This window comes from Thermobia domestica, chromosome 2, assembly GCF_964235325.1.
Source record: "Thermobia domestica chromosome 2, izTheDome1.hap1.1, whole genome shotgun sequence".
Lineage (NCBI taxonomy): Eukaryota > Metazoa > Arthropoda > Insecta > Zygentoma > Lepismatidae > Thermobia > Thermobia domestica.
In genome coordinates, this window is record NC_137455.1 from 226,791,981 (window position 1) to 226,812,999 (window position 21,019).

At 36.1% G+C, this 21,019-nt stretch overlaps 1 protein-coding gene and 1 long non-coding RNA gene across 4 annotated transcripts in view; one reads left to right on the forward strand and one right to left on the reverse strand.

Moving 5' to 3' along the window:
- The window catches only part of Hr51 (photoreceptor-specific nuclear hormone receptor 51), a 1,106,739-nt gene that overhangs the window by 217,293 nt on the left and 868,427 nt on the right, over nucleotides 1-21,019 (forward strand). For all 3 annotated transcript variants that reach the window (XM_081748470.1, XM_081748471.1, XM_081748472.1), the window contains exon 2: nucleotides 11,253-11,631. In XM_081748470.1, the coding sequence (XP_081604596.1) occupies nucleotides 11,253-11,631 (379 nt within the window). The remainder of the gene's footprint in view (nucleotides 1-11,252; nucleotides 11,632-21,019) is intronic.
- On the reverse strand, nucleotides 14,393-16,226 carry LOC145678389 (uncharacterized). The gene is made up of 2 exons (XR_014130370.1): nucleotides 15,173-16,226; nucleotides 14,393-14,826 (listed from the first exon to the last, which is right to left on the reverse strand). It is a non-coding gene; the product is annotated as an uncharacterized LOC145678389 (long non-coding RNA).

Consider the following 21,019-nt stretch of genomic DNA (forward strand, 5'->3'; position numbering starts at 1 on the left):
CAGAGTGGAAAGGCGTTGTTAGCAATATACACTGTATTATGCCTCCGAAACCTAACATTAGAACTAACAAGGAAATGGTCCCAACCTGATGATTCCCAATTCGACGAAATGTCATATAGATAAGATACTAACTTGAGGTCGGTGAATAACGTGGGAATAGTCATTCGATTCGCTTTTGCGAACTTGACGAGATATACAGGGTGATGCAAAACAGAATGCAACATAAGACAACTATGAAATCCCAGTCCGAATTGGACAAAATGTCATACAGGTACTACTTGAAATCGGTGAATAACGTGAGAACAGTCATTCGATTCGCTTTTGAATACTTTGCTAGATTTACCGGGTGATGCAAAAGTAAATAACATAGAAGCATTCTGTAATACAGCGGTATAGAACGATGAAAGCCCACACGTGAATACCAAAATGAATATGTGGAATCTCATGGCGATAATGAGGAACAAAGTGGCGTCGCAGGAAAATCTCCCATTGAGTAAAGGGGGTTCCACATGAAAATAAAAGGGGAAAACAGTGTTCGATGTTGAGATGCTGGAAAGAAGTACGAGTCTTTGAGGACACATGTCCGTAAAATAGCACCGTTTACCAATTCATTAGCACCTTGAAAGGTCATCATTAGAACGGAACTGGGTAAAGTAAATAGTAATAAACAAAGTTTGGCAAAAGAAACAGCCGAACTCACATTTTCGCGTGCGGCAGGCCGCGCCTTGCTTGTCAATGTCGCTTGCTGTGCATGTCAGACTGTCATTCTGCATACACTATTCAAATGTAGCAACTCTCTCTCTTATCCACTAACAGCAGATTCATACGACAGGCTAATCTAAGTACATTCGAAATCACCGTTGGAGATGCGCACACCGACCACGTGATGCACAGATGAAACCTTAATCTCCGCCGACAGTCATAAGTCATAACGGATGATATGCGGGGAATAAACATCCCTAGTTACAATTTCTTGCTGGAAAAGCAAGAATCCAGCATAAGTGTCCAGCAACACAAATTGGATGGTGGAAACTCCTGCATTGTTGCAGGTAATGTGCTGATGCGAATATTTCTTTGCCTAGAATTTTGTGTGACCAGTAACAGAATCTAGAAATTGCTTCAGCATACACAAGCTGGAAATACACTCACAATTTGTGGTGGTCCAACAAAATGTTCCGCAAGATTGTGTAACGTGGGATGCCATTGGACACCATAGTTTGCACAACGTGTAATAGATGTATGCGTTTTAGGACGAATGCAACGATGAGCCCTATGAAGTTTTGGGATCGGGGATGCTTATTACGGATAAAACGTTTGACTGTCCATGTGACGTACAGCAAGCTTCAGCTGTACATGGTCGAGGACACAAGTAGTGACATATATAGGTACAGAAACAGTAACTCACCCAAACAGTTGCATGGCGGTTGTGCTCGTGTAAAGACGATATCTATCATCTGCAGTGTTCTTTTTTGTGCGCTTGTGCTACGTTTGTACGTTTCTTTGGAAAAGTGGGCTCAGTGTTGTCATTACATAGTACGGAAGCTTGCAAGATGACATGCATAAATGCTATTAATGTTGTGAATATTTTAAAAGTGGAAGTTGAAAAGTTGTCTGATGACATAGTTGAAGAAGGGGTAGAAGATACATCATTTGCGTGTGAACTGTTAGAACTAATATAGGACAAATATAAAGATAGGGCATTTACTATAAAGAGAGACACGTTAGACATAGAAAGTGATGCAGATAGTGAACGAACGGCACAAGAGGATAATGAAGTTTCAGAATGTGAACCTGGACCTTCCACTAGTGAATAGGAATTATCTAGTGCGGAACAATATGTAGTAAGTACACCAATAAATGAAACTGTTATTAATAGGTATAAAAAGATTAAAGAACATTATGATACCTTAAAGGCTCAAGGGAACAAGACTCCGTCATTATCTGCAGCAAAAAAATATAAGTGCACATTAAATTATGTGCGTAAGGCTCTCAAATACAGTGAAACACGTCCAAAACTACACATATTGGAGACTATTAGAAAGAACTTGTTACAAGCATTCAGGGTTTCGCGCCAACAGGGCTTAACTATTCATGATGTTGATTTAGAAAACTGGGCTATATTATCAGAAAAAAAATTATCGGCTACTTGCATCCGTTTCGAAAAGCAAAACAGGATCTGCTCCAGAAAAATCACAAAATTTGTTTCTAGAAAAAGTATACAGGAAGAGTCAATTAATTGACATCGGAAGAGCTTTAATAATGGATGTGAACAAAATTATATCAGAAACTCCATACAATGCTGATTGTGTATTCACCACTGATCAGACGCGATTTGAATACGAGCTTGCATTGGGTATAACTTTAGCACAGACAGGCGAAAAACATTCGCATGCAGTTGTGCAATCTACCACGCATTAATACACTCTTCAGGTTCATATGTCATCGGCTGACACATTAGGGACACGATTTTACATATGTTTCCAAGAACCGAAAGGAGAGATCGGACCTAAAATTAAACACACTCTAGGAATACATCTTCCATTTAACCTTGTCGTTGATGCTAGCAAGTCGGGAAAACTCACGAAACTACATGTGAAAAGACGGCTGATGAGCGTGTTCATCCCTGATGTTACGGATGGCACGTTACTGTTATTAGATTCCTGGAGTGGACAGATTGATCATGATGTTTTCAACGACTTCCAAATACAACAGGTGTTAAACAAGAAGATGCTTCGAACACAAATAATTCTTCTCAAGTCTACGAGATTTGTACAGCCACTTGACGTTTCCTTTTTCCGGCAGTACAAACCTGTCATTCGGAGAATCGAAGAATATTTTCGATACAAGATTATACTTGAAAATAGCACAAAAAAGTTGCATGATAGTGTCTTTATAATAAAATTACATTCCGTGGTCTATCAGCAATTCTGTTCCCCTGCACTGCAAGATGTTAGTGTATGCGTGGCCCAAGGCTGGATATGTAACAAAAGAACTGAACAGTGGTTTCCGAAATATTCTTCAAACTCGATGATATATGTGCAACAGAAGATTGTGAGACAGCAGGATTTCTTACCTGCACGTACTGTTCCATGGCTCTTTGTCCAACATACTTCGTTGCAATCCACACTACCATCGATAGGGTATCGTTTTAACTACCATTCGATATATTTCACTGTAGTTTCTTTAATTTGTGTACTATCATGCATTAGGGTAAAGCGTAGATCTTCAGCACTTGCTTCTTACTAGTTGTCTTATGTTGCATTCTGCTTTACATCATCCTATATATATCGTAAAAAACGCAAAAGCGAATCGAATGACTATTCTCACGTTATTCACCGACCTCAAATTAGTATCTATAAGAAGTTTCGTCCAATTCGGACTCGTCAAGTTGGAGCCATTTCCTTGCAAGCACTGCTAAACTAAAGCCATAAGACGAGAACCGTAGCTAAGCGGGGGCTAGCGGGGCGGTTGCCCCGAGCACTGACGGCAAGGTGGTGCCGATGAGCAAGAAGAAAGGAAAGGTGTCGGAAAAGGGTAGACGACGCGGCGCACCGTCAAAGAATTGGCGCACTATTAAATCAATATTGTTGTCAATTTGCAAAGAAATATATTTGTTATACTCATTAAATTAACTCTGACCTTTTTCAAATAATCTTTTATTTAATCTAATTATCTTAAAACATTTCATCCTCAATACCTTACTGTTTCAATTATCCAAATCCTATCAACTTTTAGTATATTATTCACGCATAAACTCATTGCCAATATACTCAAACATGCACCTGAATTCTACCTAAATACACAACTACATTTTCATAGCAACGCTCTTCTTTTTCTTACAAGCATGTCACAAACTCAAAACTCTTCACTCCCAACATTTTTCCGGGTATCAACAAGAAAAAAAGTCTAATAGCTCTATGTACTTTAACCTCATGTACTTTTTTTCTTTTCTTTTTTTTAAGACGTAAGTCTCCGTCCTTATTGTTCTTACTTGTACATTTAGTTGCGCCCGATCCTTTGAAACTCCGCTCTATTTCCGTCATTATATCCCACCATTTAAGTACTTTTCCTCGCCAATTCCTTAGGTCTTTCAAAATAAACTGAATAGCTTACTTTTTAAAACTCAAAATATATTCCTTAACATCTAGTGTTTCACCATTTGAAAGTTTCTGTTTTCTCTTAGTATAGTACTTCCAGTCTTCATTGTACCTTCTATTTCTGTCTTTGTAATTATCTTGTTCCTGTTTCGTAGGTGAACTATGTCCTCTTCTGTAAGTATAACATAAATCATCTTCTTTAGAATCTGTCAATAACTTGTAATCACTAGTACTCACCGAACCAATTTCATTTTCTTTTTTAGATTTACATCTCTTATATTTCTTCTTCTTTTTAAAATCCTAATTTGAGGTACTTCTTCTTCATGTACTAGGGTGTTACTGAATTTTTTTTTTTTTTTTTGTGCGTTGCCCGACAATTATTCAAGTACTTCATTCGAAGATTGGTAATGCAGTGTGTCCAAAGTCAGTACTTGATACAAGTCTTGCACTTGACTCTTGTCTAATATCGAATATATTTCTTGTACCTGTTGTTTCAATTCTACTCCATTTGCATTAACTTGATCTTCTATTTGTAATTCATTTATTTCTGTATTCAATTGTCGTAGTATACAAGTATTAGCAAAGTGATGCAAACCAGTGCATTTAAAACATCCTTTGCCGTAAGCTGGACAATTATCTCTAATATGTAAACGTTGACAATTTCGGCATTTAGTGACTTTTCCTTCACCTTTGTCTGATGATTCTGACGATATTGAATAACTTAATTTCTGCCTTGTACTTCATGGTGACTTACTAGTATTTGTAGAATACCAAATTCTTGGAGAGTTACTAGCACTTGTAATATACGGTGATCTTCTTTGCATTTCTCTTCTATCTTTCATTCCTTTAGGTTGAGAGTTAGATGTCAATATCTATCTTCGAGCTACATTATTTTTCATTCCGAACACAAACTGGTCCCGTAAAGAATGGTCTAAACACGCATCAAAGTTGCAGTAAGCAGCTTGGTGTTTTAACGCCATCACAAATTGAGCAACCGTCTGATGTTCTAGTTGCGTTAACTTATGAAACTTGAACCTCTCAGTTATTTCATTAGTCTTAACACCTTAATGCTGCAACCTAAGTTTTTTTTTTTTTTTTTTTTAATTCTTCATATGACTTTAGTGCAGGTTTATTTGGAGTGCACAAATTTTTCAATTCTTCGTAAGCTTGTCCATCTATAACTGCTAAAAAAGTTGCCACCTTCCTATATTCAGGTGAGGATGCTGATAACGCCACTTGCTCAAATCTTTCAACGTACATTTGTATTCTTCCTGTTTCTACGTCAAAAGGTTCGAAGGTCGAAATGAAGCCATTTTTGCTATTTGAAAGCGTAATGTTCTTGATTATCGACTGCGCCAACTGTTATGCATTTAGAATAAATCTAATTATTGCTTTTTTTCTTATTTAGTAGGTTAACATCCTCAACTAGATATAATACTCATTACTCTTTCTTTATTAAATTAACTCTGATCTTTTTCAAATAATCTTTTATTTAATCTAATTATCTTAAAACATTTCATCCTCAATACCTTACTGTTTCAATTATCCAAATCCCATCAACTTTTAGTATATTAGTCACGCATAAACTCATTGCCAATATACTCAAACATGCACCTGAATTCTACCTAAATACACAACTATATTTTCATAGCAACACTCTTCTTTTTCTTACTTACAAGCATGTTACAAACTTAAAACTCTTCACTCCCAACAGTTTGTGTATCTTGTTCTACAATTCTCCCTTCTAGCTAAAATTAACTCAGCTGGAATTTCGTCTAAACCCGGAGATTTGGGGTTCTTTAATTTCTTTAAAGCAATTTCTACTTCTGTTCGGCTAGGCTCTGACATTTACGGTGCTGCTGTGCATTTCCCTCTCCCTACTAACTTTAGTTTTTGGCTGCGTGTTAAGCAAATCGTCAAAGATATCTTTCCATCTATTCAATATGCTGTCTGCAGGCCCGCAACTAGGGTTTCTGTCACCCGGGGCAAACACACAATTCGGCGCCCCCCCCCCCAGGTTTAGTCGAAAAGTATCACTTACTTATGGATTGCAACTGTAAATAACATTCTTAATGAAACTAGTTATATCGATTTTTAAGTACTTTAATCAAACTTACTTTAACCACAAGAATATATTACATTCGTTAAGTTTTAAGAATAATTTTGTACATACATTTTGTTTTAATGTTGTATGAAGAAATCAAAACAAAATGAACTAGAAAATATCTGCCACATTATACAGTTATTAATTGAAATAACACATTTAGTTTTAATAACCCGAAGAATAATTATGAACATACGCTTTCATATTAAAATAAGAAACTAATACAAAATAAACTAGAAAATTTCTAGTACATCATAAAGTTATAATTGAAATAACATTTAGTTCTAATAAACCCAAAAATAATTTTGTACATAAGCTTTCATTTAAAAATATAAAAACAATACAAAATAAACTTGAAAATATCCGGTATATTATAAATAGAGCAACCCAAAAGCATAAAAAGCATAATAGCAATTTAGACATATGGTTGGTACCTTGAACATGGGTGTGGTTGTCTAAGGGTCCAGAAGAAACTAATTTTAAAGAATAATAAAGCATAATTTTAGAAAATAAAGTATAATTTAAAATATATAGCATAATTCTTGGAAATTTCTATTTAACTGCAAGTTTAACATATACTATATTAATATTTTTTAAAAAAATACGAGGGTTGGGGCAAAAGTCATGGCAACTATTTTTTTTCTTGAAGATACCAGTCCGGTTGGAAAATCTGACATATACATACGAAAGGACAACGTGTTACCTACATGTGTGGACAATGAATACCACTGAAATATCGTAACACACTAATTTATTATGGTAGTATACAGGGCTATATGGCCTTCACGGTGCAAAAGAATGACAACACAGTACGCATACAGTTGACATGACAAACCTGAGCATAGAGACCCTCAAAGTAGTCCCCTGCTACTTGCACCACGCGCTGCCAACGATGTGGGAGGCGTTGAATACCATCCGCCTCAGCATTTGCCATACCATGTGTGAATCGGGTCACCTATTCGCGCACAGCATTAGCAATGTCCTCGCGTGTTGTAAACCGCCTACCACATAGTGGTTCCTTAATCTTTCGAATGAGATCAAAGTCACGGGACGATATGTCAGGAGAGTACGGTGGGTGGATGACGACACGTGCCACGTCGGTCCGCACACAGACAGGTCGTCCCGAACGTTGCTCATCACTGATTGACACACGTCCTTGCCGAAACTTTCCTACCCACTGTGCTACTGTCCGGTATGGTAGGGCATTATTACCAAGCGCTTCCACTAATTCACTGTGACATTCCATCGCATTTCACCCTCGGAGAACGGCTATTTTGATGTAAGCGCGATGCTCAACACGGGTTACTTCCATCTCGCACGACACTTACCAACTGACTGATTTCACATTCCTCGCTGTGCTACTACCAGCTATCACAGAGCCATCTGTTGTTCTGCAGACACACTATGCCTGCAGAACTTGCACACGACACATAGAAGTTTGTGATCCGCTCACATATCTGCAAGAAAAAAATAGTTGCCATGACTTTTGCCCCAACCCTCGTATTTATACTGCAAAATCATTGAGAACATAACAATGCAACAGTGAAAAGCTTATTTTTATTTCTGTAAATTTTTCGGTGTAATCCTTTGATGTGGAGAAAAGAAGAAAACTTTCCATCAACAATGAAGCACAAAAGAACTCCACACTATATTGTTATGTGTACTTCTCGAACATGAGCACTTTCTGTACTTTTTGTGCACCTTTCTGTATATATGCACCTCTAAGGTGCACATAAGTGATAGAAAAAACTGATTCGAGCAAAGCATATCTCTTTACAGTGCATTAACTAGAAAGTTCATTAAATATGAAAGAAATTGCTTCATAAAATATTAATAAATAGATCAAGATATTTAGATTATTTAATGTATAGTAAATATTATCTTATATATAAAAGAGAACGCACAAATCCTTTGTTCCCTCATCACGCTAATACGGCTGAACCAATTTCTTTCATTTTTGGGGGGTTATTAGGATTTGGACCCTAGATGGTTTTTATCATATCACTAATTTTTAATTACCAGTGTCTTGAGATAATTGACCATTCAAGTGTCCATAACGTACAAATCCTTTGTTAGTTCATCATAGGTAAAAATAAACGTATTTATATGCAACCCGCATGACCGTGTCACTCGGCGGGTTAACATAAATGACAGGCGATATAATGTTAACATTTACTGCAATCTACTATGGTTTTTATCATATCACTTGAAAGCGAAAAAGTAAAAATTATCTAAGTAACAAAGTTTATTGCGTTCCGGGGTGACCGCAGCGAAGCGGGGTGAACGCTGCTAGTACATTATACACGATTAATGTAAAACAATGATTGAAATTAACAATAAAGCATAATAAAGCATAAGTTGGACTGATAGATAACAATTCAAAATGCCTCGAAAAGCTCTCAAGCAAAACTAATAGATAAAACTTCATACATCCTTTACTCGCAAAATCCCTTGGTAGGCGTACAAGAAACAATTAAATACACCGAGGCGTGTAACTTATCTTTTCCGCCACAAAACTGCCCTCTAGCTTAAAAACATTACAGCAATTACGTAACATTACAGGGGCGCGTCTGAGCTAAACTCTTCAACCACCAGCAAGCAACAAAAATCGGTAACTTTTCGCCCCCGCCCCTATTGATAACAGCGTTTTAAACTTCAGAGCTGTTCTCAATGGAATTATAGAGCTTCTTCGTGGCTAAGCGGTTAGCATACGCGCCTTTGGCGTGGGAGACCCGGGTTCGATTCCTGGCGGGAGCTCATGTGGTCCGGATTCCACGTTAATCAGTAGGTCCACGTCTCATATAGCCTTGCTGCTGAAAGGGACGTTAAACTTAAAATCAACTCAACTCAATGGAATTATACAGACAAACAGCTCCTTGTGGTAGGAAAAGGAAAGGGATTCTCTGTGGTCGCCCAAGGGAACAAATGCATGCAATATTAGGTTTTTAATGTATGACATTACACCTATTTAGATGAGACTCTCTCTCTCTCTCTCTCCTCTCTCTAAAAGAGGTCCCATGGAAAAGGCCAAGTAAACTTTTGATTTCTTTTAACCTCTAGAATAAGTTTCTCAAGGGAAAGGGTGCGATTTTTAAAACAATTGATATACTATCTTCTTTCTGGCGCCCCCTTCAACCACGCGCCCGGGGCACGTGCCCCCTTGGCCCCCCCTTAGTTTCGGCTCTGGCTGTCTGTATCAGTAAGAATTGTTCCGCCGTCTATCTTTAATATATACGCGCGAGATTGATATCCTTTCGTAAATTTGTTGATGCCCTTCAACATGTCTTGATTTTTTTCTTTTATTATTATTGTCAAGTTCATTAATTTTAAGTTTTCAAAAAAATCGCGTTTCTCTCTTCTAAACATTTTGGAACTTTCCTGTCTGATGTCAACGAAACTTAAAGTAGTTATATCGTTCGGATTTTCAAGCCAACGCAGTTTCGCCTATTTTCCCTTCTCCGTTAGTTTGGTGCATTCCTGGTTGAACCATGATTTGTTCCTATATATTTCCGCGTGCCCCAATTTTTCGCTTGCTGAAATTTTAATGCTATCCCTAATTTGAACCCACGTATCCTCAATATTACACTTCAATCTGGTATTTTCTTCTCGCTTGGTTCTTCTCTAATGTCTTTAAACTAAACCTCTCCGTTTCCAGATGTTAAATATTCTCTTTACTCAACGATAATATCTCTCTCTCTCTCTCTTGTTATCGCTGCTATCAGATTGTGATCAGTTTTACAGTCGGGTCCTCTGAACGAGCGAACATCAATTTTGTTAGACTATCTTTTCTATCTAATAAAACATGATCAATTTGATTGTGTGTTCTCCCATCTGGCGAGGTCCATATGTATTTATGAACGTCGCGATGTGTGAATTTTGTACCCTTCACTACAAGGTTTAAGGATGTTCCAAAGTTTACGAAATTAACACCGTTGTCATTACTTTCCTTATGCAGACTCTCTTTCCCTATAACGGGTTTGAAAATACCCTGTCGTCTTACCTTCCCATTGAAATCCTCTAATAGAATTTTCATATGGTATCGTGAGACTTGGTCGAAAACCCGTGATACTTCTTCTTAAAGGCGTCTTTTATATCGTCATCCTCATCTTCTGTTGGAGCATGTAGGCTAAATTTAAAACAATAATATCACACCACCGACCCTTAAGAGTAATAAAAGAAAGTCTTTCATTAACAAATTCAACCCGTTTAATTACTGATATTAAAAGAATCGAAATTAAAATGTTATTTGTGTGGTCACATACAGAATAAAATTACAAAAGTTTACAATTATTACTGGAAATTAATGCTGTTATACATTTCGAACATTTTAAAAACAAGTAGTTTCTAATGTATCAAAATTTCATTTCTTGTCGATAATACGAAACATTACAAATAAATTTCCATTGCTGTTGTACTGTAAATTTCCATTGCTGATCTCCAAGTGGACCTATAGGACAAACCAAAGGTAGATTTTGTCGTTTAACAAAAAGTACAAAATACGCCTCTTGAAAACAGCTTTTATTTGTAAAAGAATACAGAATGATCGCTTTTGGCTGTTGCAATGGTCTGTTCAAGCAGCTTGATAAAAAAATCGACATAGTATAACAACAAAAGCTTCTTCTCTTATATGAAAAAAAAAAAAGAAGGAAGGAAAAGTTGGTGTAGTGAGTGTAGAGGGGGGGAGGCCGAAATCGCTAGCCACGGCTCTGCATAAGACTAAAACAATGAAAATTAATTCAGCTTGTGAAAAAAAAAATGATTCTTTGATATATCTTTGATAATGGCGACTTTTTTTTTTTTTTTTAACGATTTGGTTAACCCGGAAATTCGGGTAACCCGACAGTTAATACTTAACATATTACAACAAATTATTTGTTTGTAAGGTTGTAATTTGAAATTGTTTGATTTTTAATTACTTGATTTATTGATCTTTTACGAATTAATAACTTTTACACATAAATTGTAATGTGTTGTTGGAATATCTTAAGTGATTTTCGTCTTTGAAATTGATTATAATATGGAAAGCTCTTATAAATTATTTTGTATTTCAGAACCTGTGGGTGCAAACCGGCGGTCTCCAGCCGAATCTATTGCAACGCCTCCATCAATGCCCCCATCCCCTCGGCATTGCGTATCACCGCCTGGTATCTGCCTACCCCCAAGTCTCGGCACACCAATGTGTACTCCATCTCAGACCATAGTACAGGCAAATCGCTCCCCACCGCCGCCTCCTTTCCTTCTGTCCGGACACCACTCACCTCCGTCCTCCTCATCCAACCCAACTGGATCGCCCCCCTCTAAGAAGCCGGCTACTGGACTCACGTGCGTTGTTTGTGGAGACACGAGCTCAGGCAAGCACTACGGAATTCTCGCTTGTAATGGCTGCAGTGGATTCTTCAAAAGAAGTGTCCGGAGGAAACTTATATACAGGTGAGTCTCTTAAAGATAACAGTATTGTTAATTTCTAGAGAAAGATTTTTATTCGGATGCCATACATCTTTTGCATTATTGTATGTAATGCAACTCGCTTTTGTTTGAATAATTCTCTAAAACTACCGATATGTACTGCTTCTAAGATCACTGAAAGAATGAGAACGAAATGACTTTTTTTAAGGTTTAACGTCCCACAGTTATGCCCTTAAGGTTAAAGGAGAAAGATAATTAACGAAAATGAATTATCCTTAAATTTTATTATTATTATTATTATTATTATTATTATTATTATTATTATTATTATTATTATTGTGCTGTCTCAATGGGAATCTACTGGAAGAATTGTTTGCAACATTTGTTGTTGTACCTGTCTTTGTGTTCTATTTGCCTTCTGGTGTATAACATACTACACACTTCTGACCAGTGATGAACAGACCTCATTTTGTTCTCATGAAGTCCACCCTCACCCTCATTCATCCTCATTTCAGTACATGAGTTTTACGATGAGTGAGGATGGAGCGACGAGCTGATCCTCGGCGAGCACACTATCCGGGGAAGGGGAAAAGAAGGAAGGATAGGGAAAGAAGGAAGTTGCCTGATGCCTCTATGTTAGGAACCATCCCGGCAATTGTCTGGTGTGGATAAGGAAAAATCCCACTGAGGATAGAAGGCGTGAAGAAACTGCTACACCCTTTCGACTGTGCTCCCACCGGAAATCGAACCCAGTACCGCTTGCACCAACGGCGAGAGCTCTAGCGGCTACGCTACGCGAAGCCAGGTGAATGATACTCGAGGGTAAAGGAATTGTGTAAGGATGAGGAAGAAATATTAATTTGTGTGTGAGGCTACTGAAGAGGACGGAGAAATATTAATGTGAAGTGAGCGCATCAATATCATTTGAGGACGAGTGAAACTGAGAGTGTAGCTGATACTTGACAATAAAGATGAGTGAAGCTCAGAGAAAAATATTCTCCTTCAAATTAACTCGCACATTTCTTTGATGATCGTATTGGTTGAAATTGTACTATCGCGTGAACATAAGTAGGTTGAGTGGCAAATTCAAATACACCTATAATTTTATCATAAGGTATACAGATGTCCAATTAGTGGTAATTATCTGATGCCTACTATGGAAAATGTCAAGAAGATAGTATGTAGCGACACGGCAGTTTCTTGCAAGAATGACACCCTCTTGATACTGCGTATATTGCTATTCTTGGTCACTAAAACTTCTTCATGCAAGCTAAACCTACTGTCTCTCTTCGCTTTCTAACATTACACTAGAGATCACACACAGAACCACAGACGCGTTAGTTGACACAAAAACATGCATAACTTTTGTGACTCCAGCAAAACGTTTAGATGCATAATTTTTAAGGATGCAACTAAATGCATAATGAAAACTGTGTTAATTGATGCACTTGTGTGCATAAAATTTATTATGCAGATAAACGTTTTGCTGAAATCACAAAATGTTATGCATTTTTTTGTCTCCTACTGAAGCATTTACATGCATTAATTGAAACAATGGTTGGTATCGCTGGTTGCATATTCCCTAAATATACAGGATTTCCAAGGGTGTGAAAACGATTAAATAAATTTAGAACTCTACTAAAAATATGTAATCGAGGCTTTTTGGGTAATGCAGGACAGAGTACAGATATTCCATATTACATGAGAGCCTCTACGGCCATTTTGGAAGTAGTCATACTGGATTTGAGTTAATTAAGTGAAATATAGACTTTACGATACACTACTATTTTTGAAATAAAGTGTGATTTTTAAAGACATTAACAAGATTGTTTTCTATATTCTTTGTTAACGAAATTTTGATCACATAGGTCTAGATACAAAAACTTGTCATTGTAAATTTATGATCATAATTTTGTTCAGGATGCAAACAAGTAGAGAGGAAACTACCATAATATCGTTACGAAATCACACCTTATTTCAACAATAGTATCGGATCGTAAAGTTCCCATTTCACTGAGTTAATTAAAATCCAGTATGATACCTTCCAAAATGGTCGCAGAGGCTCTCATGTAAAGTGGAATATTTTCACTCTGTCATGCATCACACTAATAAACCTCGATTTCATAGTTTTGGTAGTGTTGTAAATTTATTCCATCGTTTTCACACCCTTGACAACCCTGTATATCAGATGTGCAATATACAATTTAGGCCACTCAATTTATGAGATCCATCTAAACTATGTCACAACCATTATGAGAAAATAGTTACAAAAATAAGGCCTTCAAATAGTATATCTTACAAGTCAAAAAAGGAAAAGAACTCAATTTATTATACCTAGGTACATAGCTTTTTTTTTTTTACAGGTTGCTCTACAAGAGCAGTTTTGCCATTTTCACTAAAGCTAAAATCCCAAATTATCTTTGGTGAAATAAAAGAACATGGGTCTATGTTAGAAAAATCGTACCGATAGCAAATCTAGCGATGGGAAACACAAAACTTTACAGAGTAAAAAAAAAAAAAAAAAAAAAAAAAAAAGTGGAAACTACCAACTCAGATTATAAATCAAACTTTGTATGTCTATGTTCTCTGAATCTTTCTATCGCTTTTTATAATATATTTTAGTATACTAATTTATGCCCGTTTCGCCTTTTTCCGTTTCGCCTTATGCCCTCAAAACATTTTGCCATACAACCGACAAGGATGTTATCTTAAGGCGGAAGGGGAATTCCCGTTTGGCCTTTTCCTGCTTGACCTTATAACATACAAGGGAATTTTCACTCTGTTTCTGTAACAAAGAGGGATTTATCTTATTCTCAACTGCAACGTCTCTTCTATTTCAGACAAATTAAACTCAAATATCTTAGAACATAAATTTTATTATCACACCCGAAATAGCATATCAAGTTTCTATGTGGATATAATATGAAACAGCATCAGTATATGAAATTACATCAATTTCACTGTTCTTAAGTCTATCTTTTAGGCGGTGAATCCTGTCATCAAACCGTCTCTACCTTAGCTTTCTAAGTGTGTTTTCTGATAACCACTTGAAGAAGTACTCGCAATCTTTCATTTTCACGTTGCCTGTCTTTCATTAATTCAATGAAAGAATGTATGTCTAAGTGATCCCTTGATGCCTTTCTTCGTAATTTGACGTGCCACTGTCTTGCATTGTTAGTCATTTGTTCTTGATCGTTTTCAAAGTGATTCCACAAGTCACTGCAAATAGGTAAAAATACATCATTAGCACATTAAAAATTCAAAGGATTGCAGGAGAATATACGTTGGAAAGTCGATGGCAAAATTATGGGTGAACCTAATTTATTTATTTTGCAAAGCAAAAGAATGTGTTCTTTTGATAATTTACAAATCAGTGAATGTAGAATCTTCAATACATGCACGTCGCAAGAAAATCTATATTACACTTTACATTAGGTGTTAATGGAAAAAATGCTATACTGTAGAGTGCTCGGGATAGCTTAATTAATGATTTAATAATAAAAAACAATCATTAATTTTTTGCACTAAATGCCATCTATTTATGTAGGAAAGAAAACATACTTACAGAGAAAATAACGTGTCACCATCATCCAGCCAAGTGTCTATAAGATAATCATGGAACTCCTCCTTCATAGAACGTCAGGCGCATCTTCTTGCAAACGTACAAACACTACATCTAAATGGGAAGTTGGTACTAGAGGCTGTGCTGCTGCATGTCGAATCCATCTTTTTACTTCAGTGTTCTCTTTGTACAATTGAGAAAGTTCTAACTGCTGAACCTTCCTCCAAACAGACTGAGAGAAGTGGAAGGAACATCCTGTGATTTTAACCAGGAAATACTTTATTTATAGCATTGATTGCTACTTTCTTAAGATCAATAGAAACTTCTTTCAATTTGAAACGCAGTCCAAATTTCTCAGCTTCTTCCATGATTATCTCCAGTAATCTTACATGTGTCTCTTGCTTTTTACTGGGCAACATGCAGAAGAGGAGAACAAATACCTGGCCGAAATATTTTCCGTGCAGAATGTACATTTGGGAGAAAAGGAGAGGTACAGTCTTAAGTGTCCCTCCATTACAATCCTGTCGCACTGACACATAATTTTCAAACTTCCAATAGTGCCGAAAACCTGTTGAAGATAGAAAGGCTAGAATAAACAACACAGACATTCTAAAGAAATTGCTTTAATATTAATATTCTTACTCCTATTACTATTGTCATAACAGATTTTCACGATTTCAAAAAAAAAAAAGAAAAAAGAAAAAGAAAAAAAAGAAAGAAAAAGAAAAAAAGAAAAAAAAGAAACAAGAATAACGTAAGAAATGATAAACTATTTTCTTGATTACTGAAATATAACTTACAAGAATTCTACTGGTGTCATCGCCTTCATCCCCCAATAAGTTTTTGCCGTCCTGCGTTTCGCTCCACGATCCTTCCACATTCAATTTATTCAATCTGTGCGATAGTGGTGCCCGGTTCATGCTCGTACGTTATATAGAGAGTGTTTAACGGCACCAAAAATAGGGACAACAGATGCAGTTTCACCACAGTAATTTCCCTTAGCAATCTTCTTCCTGGAGAGAAGAAAATAAATTCATTTTAAACATCAACAGCAAAAAAAAAAAAAAAAAAAAAAAAAAAAGTCGTACTTTCCCTCTAGAAAGTAAAGACAGACGGAATATTGCTTAACTACGACCGGTTAATTGTGTTACACTATAAATAAAAAAAAAAAAAATGGACTATGTATTTGTGTGCTAGCTAGGATGCCATTTAAGAAAAGTTCCACATCTAAAGTTCTAAAATAACTTTTGGAAAAGTTGCACGAGTAAATATTAGAAACATGCAGAGAAGCTTCAGTGTCAAAATTACTTATACCTTATTACAACTATTATATATACTTACCTATACTTACCTATATGTCTTAGTAATTGTTGATGTTCGTTCTTCCGCCGCTCTCTTCTTCATATGTGAGGTACAAATACAAGGCTACATGAGCAATTTTTTAAACAGTGACGCAGATAACACAAAATTCTGAATACTTGCTTTGATTATACGCTATTCTGTTCGTTCAAACGTAAATACTACTAGCATTACAAATGTTTTCCAAAATGACACTAAATTTCCCTATCATAACTTGAAAATCCCCTTCGCTGGTGTAAGGCGAAATGGAAAGGGCAAAGGGGAATTCCTGTTTCGCCTTAGAATCAAATTAGCATATACTATCTTAGCATCATAGCCTGAAGTAATGAAAACAGGCACAAGGCGAAACGGGAAAAGGCCAAACGGGAAGACATCCAAAGTTTCATTTTAAAATCATCTGAAAGAATTGTTCACTTACATTTCCCTGTTTTTAATTATTAAAGATATATTTTGCAAACGGACAAATACGTGGACGTTTCGAATTAGGTACAAAAATATGAAAACTGTTCTTGTGATGTATAATTACAATATTCTAAAAAAGTTATATTTCTGGGATAAAAGTCTGTAGGTCTATAGTAATTTACCAGGTTAAATTCAAATCTGAAATCAGAATTTCGCTATCAGGTTTACTTTCTCAGTAATATAGGATGTTACGTAAGTACACGACGCATGTTCTAAAAAAAAAAAAAAAAAAAAACTGAAAATGGAACAGTAACTAAGACGTTACTGGTTTAGCCTGTAGCATGTTTTCTAGTACGTGTGTCTCTTGTCACTACTGACACATCATCAGTAGCCTTCTGGCATGCTGAGTTATGTTTCTTTCATTTCCCATTCATGAAACTACGAATTTTAATTAAAAATGAAGTAACAGTCAGTTTAAATCTCATAATCAAATTGAATTCATTGGAAGAACATAACACTAGTGGAAAATCCTGTTAACCTCTGAAAAGTTAACCTGATAATGATACCAGAAATTACATTTGAAATTTCCTTTCCTTATTATACGTTGTGTTTAAACGGCACCATTCACATTTCCCTATCATGTCCCTGAAACGGAAAGTTTGAGGGGAAAAATAAGGCTTTTGGTAGAAAATCCCTTTTTTCTATTTTGGGTCCCTCCGGAACACCCTGTGTTAACACACAGATCTCAAAATAAACTGAAAAATACTAAATGGTGTACGAAACGTGTGTACAAAATTTCAAGCTTCTATCTTGAATAGTAAGGATGGGAGAAACAAATTACCAATCAACTAAGAACATCCCCACAGTGGCCCAGATGACTCAAAAAGATTCGGATGTAATATAAAAATTTTCTGAGACATCCTAGGGTCATGTTTTACACTTCATTCTCATCAGAATAGAACAGTCTTTCAAACGGTACCATTCATATGTTTCCGTCATGTATCTGAGGCGGGAAAAATTGCAAAAAATGGGATTTTTGTTAAAATATTCCTTTTTTAGCATTTCTGGACCCCTCCCCCCCTGTGTTAACACACAGATCTCAAAATCAACTGAAAAATGTTAAGGGCATAGTGAATATGTCTACAAAATTTCAAGCTTCTATTTAGAACAGTAAGGTAAATATATATATATTAACACATGTGCTAAGAATATCCCCACAATACCCCAAATTCCCGCAAAAACGGGAAATTTTCTAAGACATCCCTATTTACCCTAGGATCATGGTTCGTACCTCACTTTCTTCAGAATGGAAAGTACTTTCTAACGTTACCAATCACATGTCTTCATCATGTATCTGAGGCGGGAAAATCTCGATAAAGAGATTTATTAAAATATCCCTTTTTAAAACCTAATACCCGTTTGAACACAACTTGGGGCACCGCAGAGATCTGAAATATATCTGTAGAATACTAAGGAGTACACTGAATGTATGTGCAAAATATCGATCTTCTAGGTGCAAAAGTAAGCCCGCCAAAAAATAATATGCCCACAGTACCATAAATTCCCGTTTAAAACAAGATCTCAGGTAAAAATTTCCTGAGACATCCTTATTTACATTAGCATTATGGTTCGTACCTCATTCTCTTCAGAATAGAAAAGCCTTTGAAACGTTTTCCATTCGCATGTCTCCGTCGAGTATCTGAGCGGGAAAATTGAGAAAAAGGGAATTTTTGTTATAGGTGCAAAAGTAAGTAACTCAAAAAATAGTAAAAATAGACCTAACAAAAAATTCTTTAGTTTTAAGTTATGACGTATCACACCCTATGTTTCGACCCAGAAAGGCGTAAAACCATACGTAACGTGTTCTAGAACGCTTCCACTCTAGAAAAAAAGCTTTATTAGTACTTTTTAAATCGAATAATGAAAATACAACCCTAACGTATAAACATATACGATATATGTAAGGGTTAATGCCGTGCTACTGTTTTTAACCTTCAATTTATTTCCTGCTCAATAGTAGGCATACCCGTGTTTTGTCAATATTTACTTCAATATCACGAAATCGGGGCTTTTGGCCCGATACTCTAACCAAAACATCACAATTACGTGACCATATGTGACTTTTAGTAGATACTCAACTATTGGTATGTGCAGGACAAGGGCGCCGTTTTCTGTGTAACTTTGGAGGGCCCTATGAAAGATATGCATTAGTAGAAAGGAAAAATGAACGACCATGTACTGTAGAAATAGGAGAACCTGCTTCAACTTAGCAATTTGGCCCCCCTCGTTAGAGGACCATTTCAACTTTGGGGGTCCCAGACCACTAAACCCCCCCCCCAAGATCAGCGCCCTTGGTGCAGGAGTAACAACTTATGCGAGTTAAATGAAGTTTTTCTAAATAATCAACCTTCACCTAATAAGAATATTAAGTATTATTATTATTATTATTATTATTATTATTATTATTATTATTAATAATAATAATAATAATAATAATAATAATAATAATAATAATAATAATAATAATAATAACAGCGGTTTGGAGTTCACGCATGCATCGGATATATTTAATGAGAATCAAGCAGCCACTAGCATGAGTCACTTCAACATACAGTATGTACTGTAGTTAACCTAAATATTTCTTCACTCCTTTGTGGATTTTTGTAGGAAACGAGTTCCTTCTGAGAATCCCTTATGGCTTTGTCTCTATTCTTGTTGCTATTTTTGTTTTGCTAACGATACTTTTCTTAATAACTACATACTTGCACTACCTAACACAATAATATCGTATTTTAATATACACTTACCTCCGTTTTTCTAAGCAGACTCCAGCACTAGACAAAAGAACACACACAATAACAAGTCAGAATTCGCTCCACAACAACACGAAAACCAGTCGAGCATGCGCAGTAAGTACTGGAGACTAGCTTCAAACAAAACACGACAGGTGACGCTCACATCAAGAAGAAATGCATCAGTACCGATGCAAAGATCTGCATCAATTGAGTAATCTTAAACCACAATGCATTTATATGTCTCAAATGACCCATTTTTTATTTTCGATTGTTCTCTAGGGTTGAAAATGCTGCGCATCAGTGACAAAAACGAAATTTATACATATTAACGCGCCATTTGATGCACGTAAATGTTTCAAATTTCCTATGATGCACTTGTAGTTCTGTGTGCAAAATTCATTGCAAAAACCTTATAACCTTGAGATACCCACATCCTGAAGCAAACCAGGATCATTAAATGTGTACATAAGGGAACTATAATTAATATCAACGGTTCGCTATTACATGCAAACAACAACAAAATGATAATAGGAACTATTGCTTAAAAATAGACACATTAAGATGGGTCGAAAAAAGTGAATTTTTGAATATCGAATTCTAATAGTGCACACTCTTTGTATATTCGGATGTTAATAATGTGAAAACATATTGAAAAAACTCATATTATTTTCAGTCCGCTGAAAGGACCTAAAGTTTGGGAAAATTATCAGAATTGCTAATTATGGCTTTAACGCTCATACTTTAAAGATTAAATTTTTCAGCTTCAAAGCAAGAGAATAGTTTATTTTAGCTGCTTATTAAAGGTAAAAATATTTTTAGAATTACAGTGGTACATTTTGACGTCTTTAGGTTGTACGTCCCACGATTATGCCGGCTAGGCTAAAGGAGACGGTGATGATGAGTAATGAATGAAATGGTGGAATGGAGAAAGTAGGAGGAAACGGGAGAACCCCGACAAAACCCACGCACATGGTACATTTTGAGTTTGCGCCTAAAATTAGTGAATGTCGGTGAAAAGTTGATTCTTTTTAGAATATTACTAACAAATGCTCTCTTGTATTAAAAATTAAAGGAATTTCGATCTACTCTAATACCAGCCAGTGATTGGCGTTAGTGACCCAAATCAAAGGATAGGCGCACCGGGTCAGGCATAATGCCATTTGATAGCTGACAATTGAAGATAGTAAATGTAAAATACAGACCACCCAACTAAACTTTCTCGCTCCAATTACTTAAACTAAATCGTATTGTGCTGTACTTATTAATGATTTTTTGAATCGTGTTCTGAAAAATA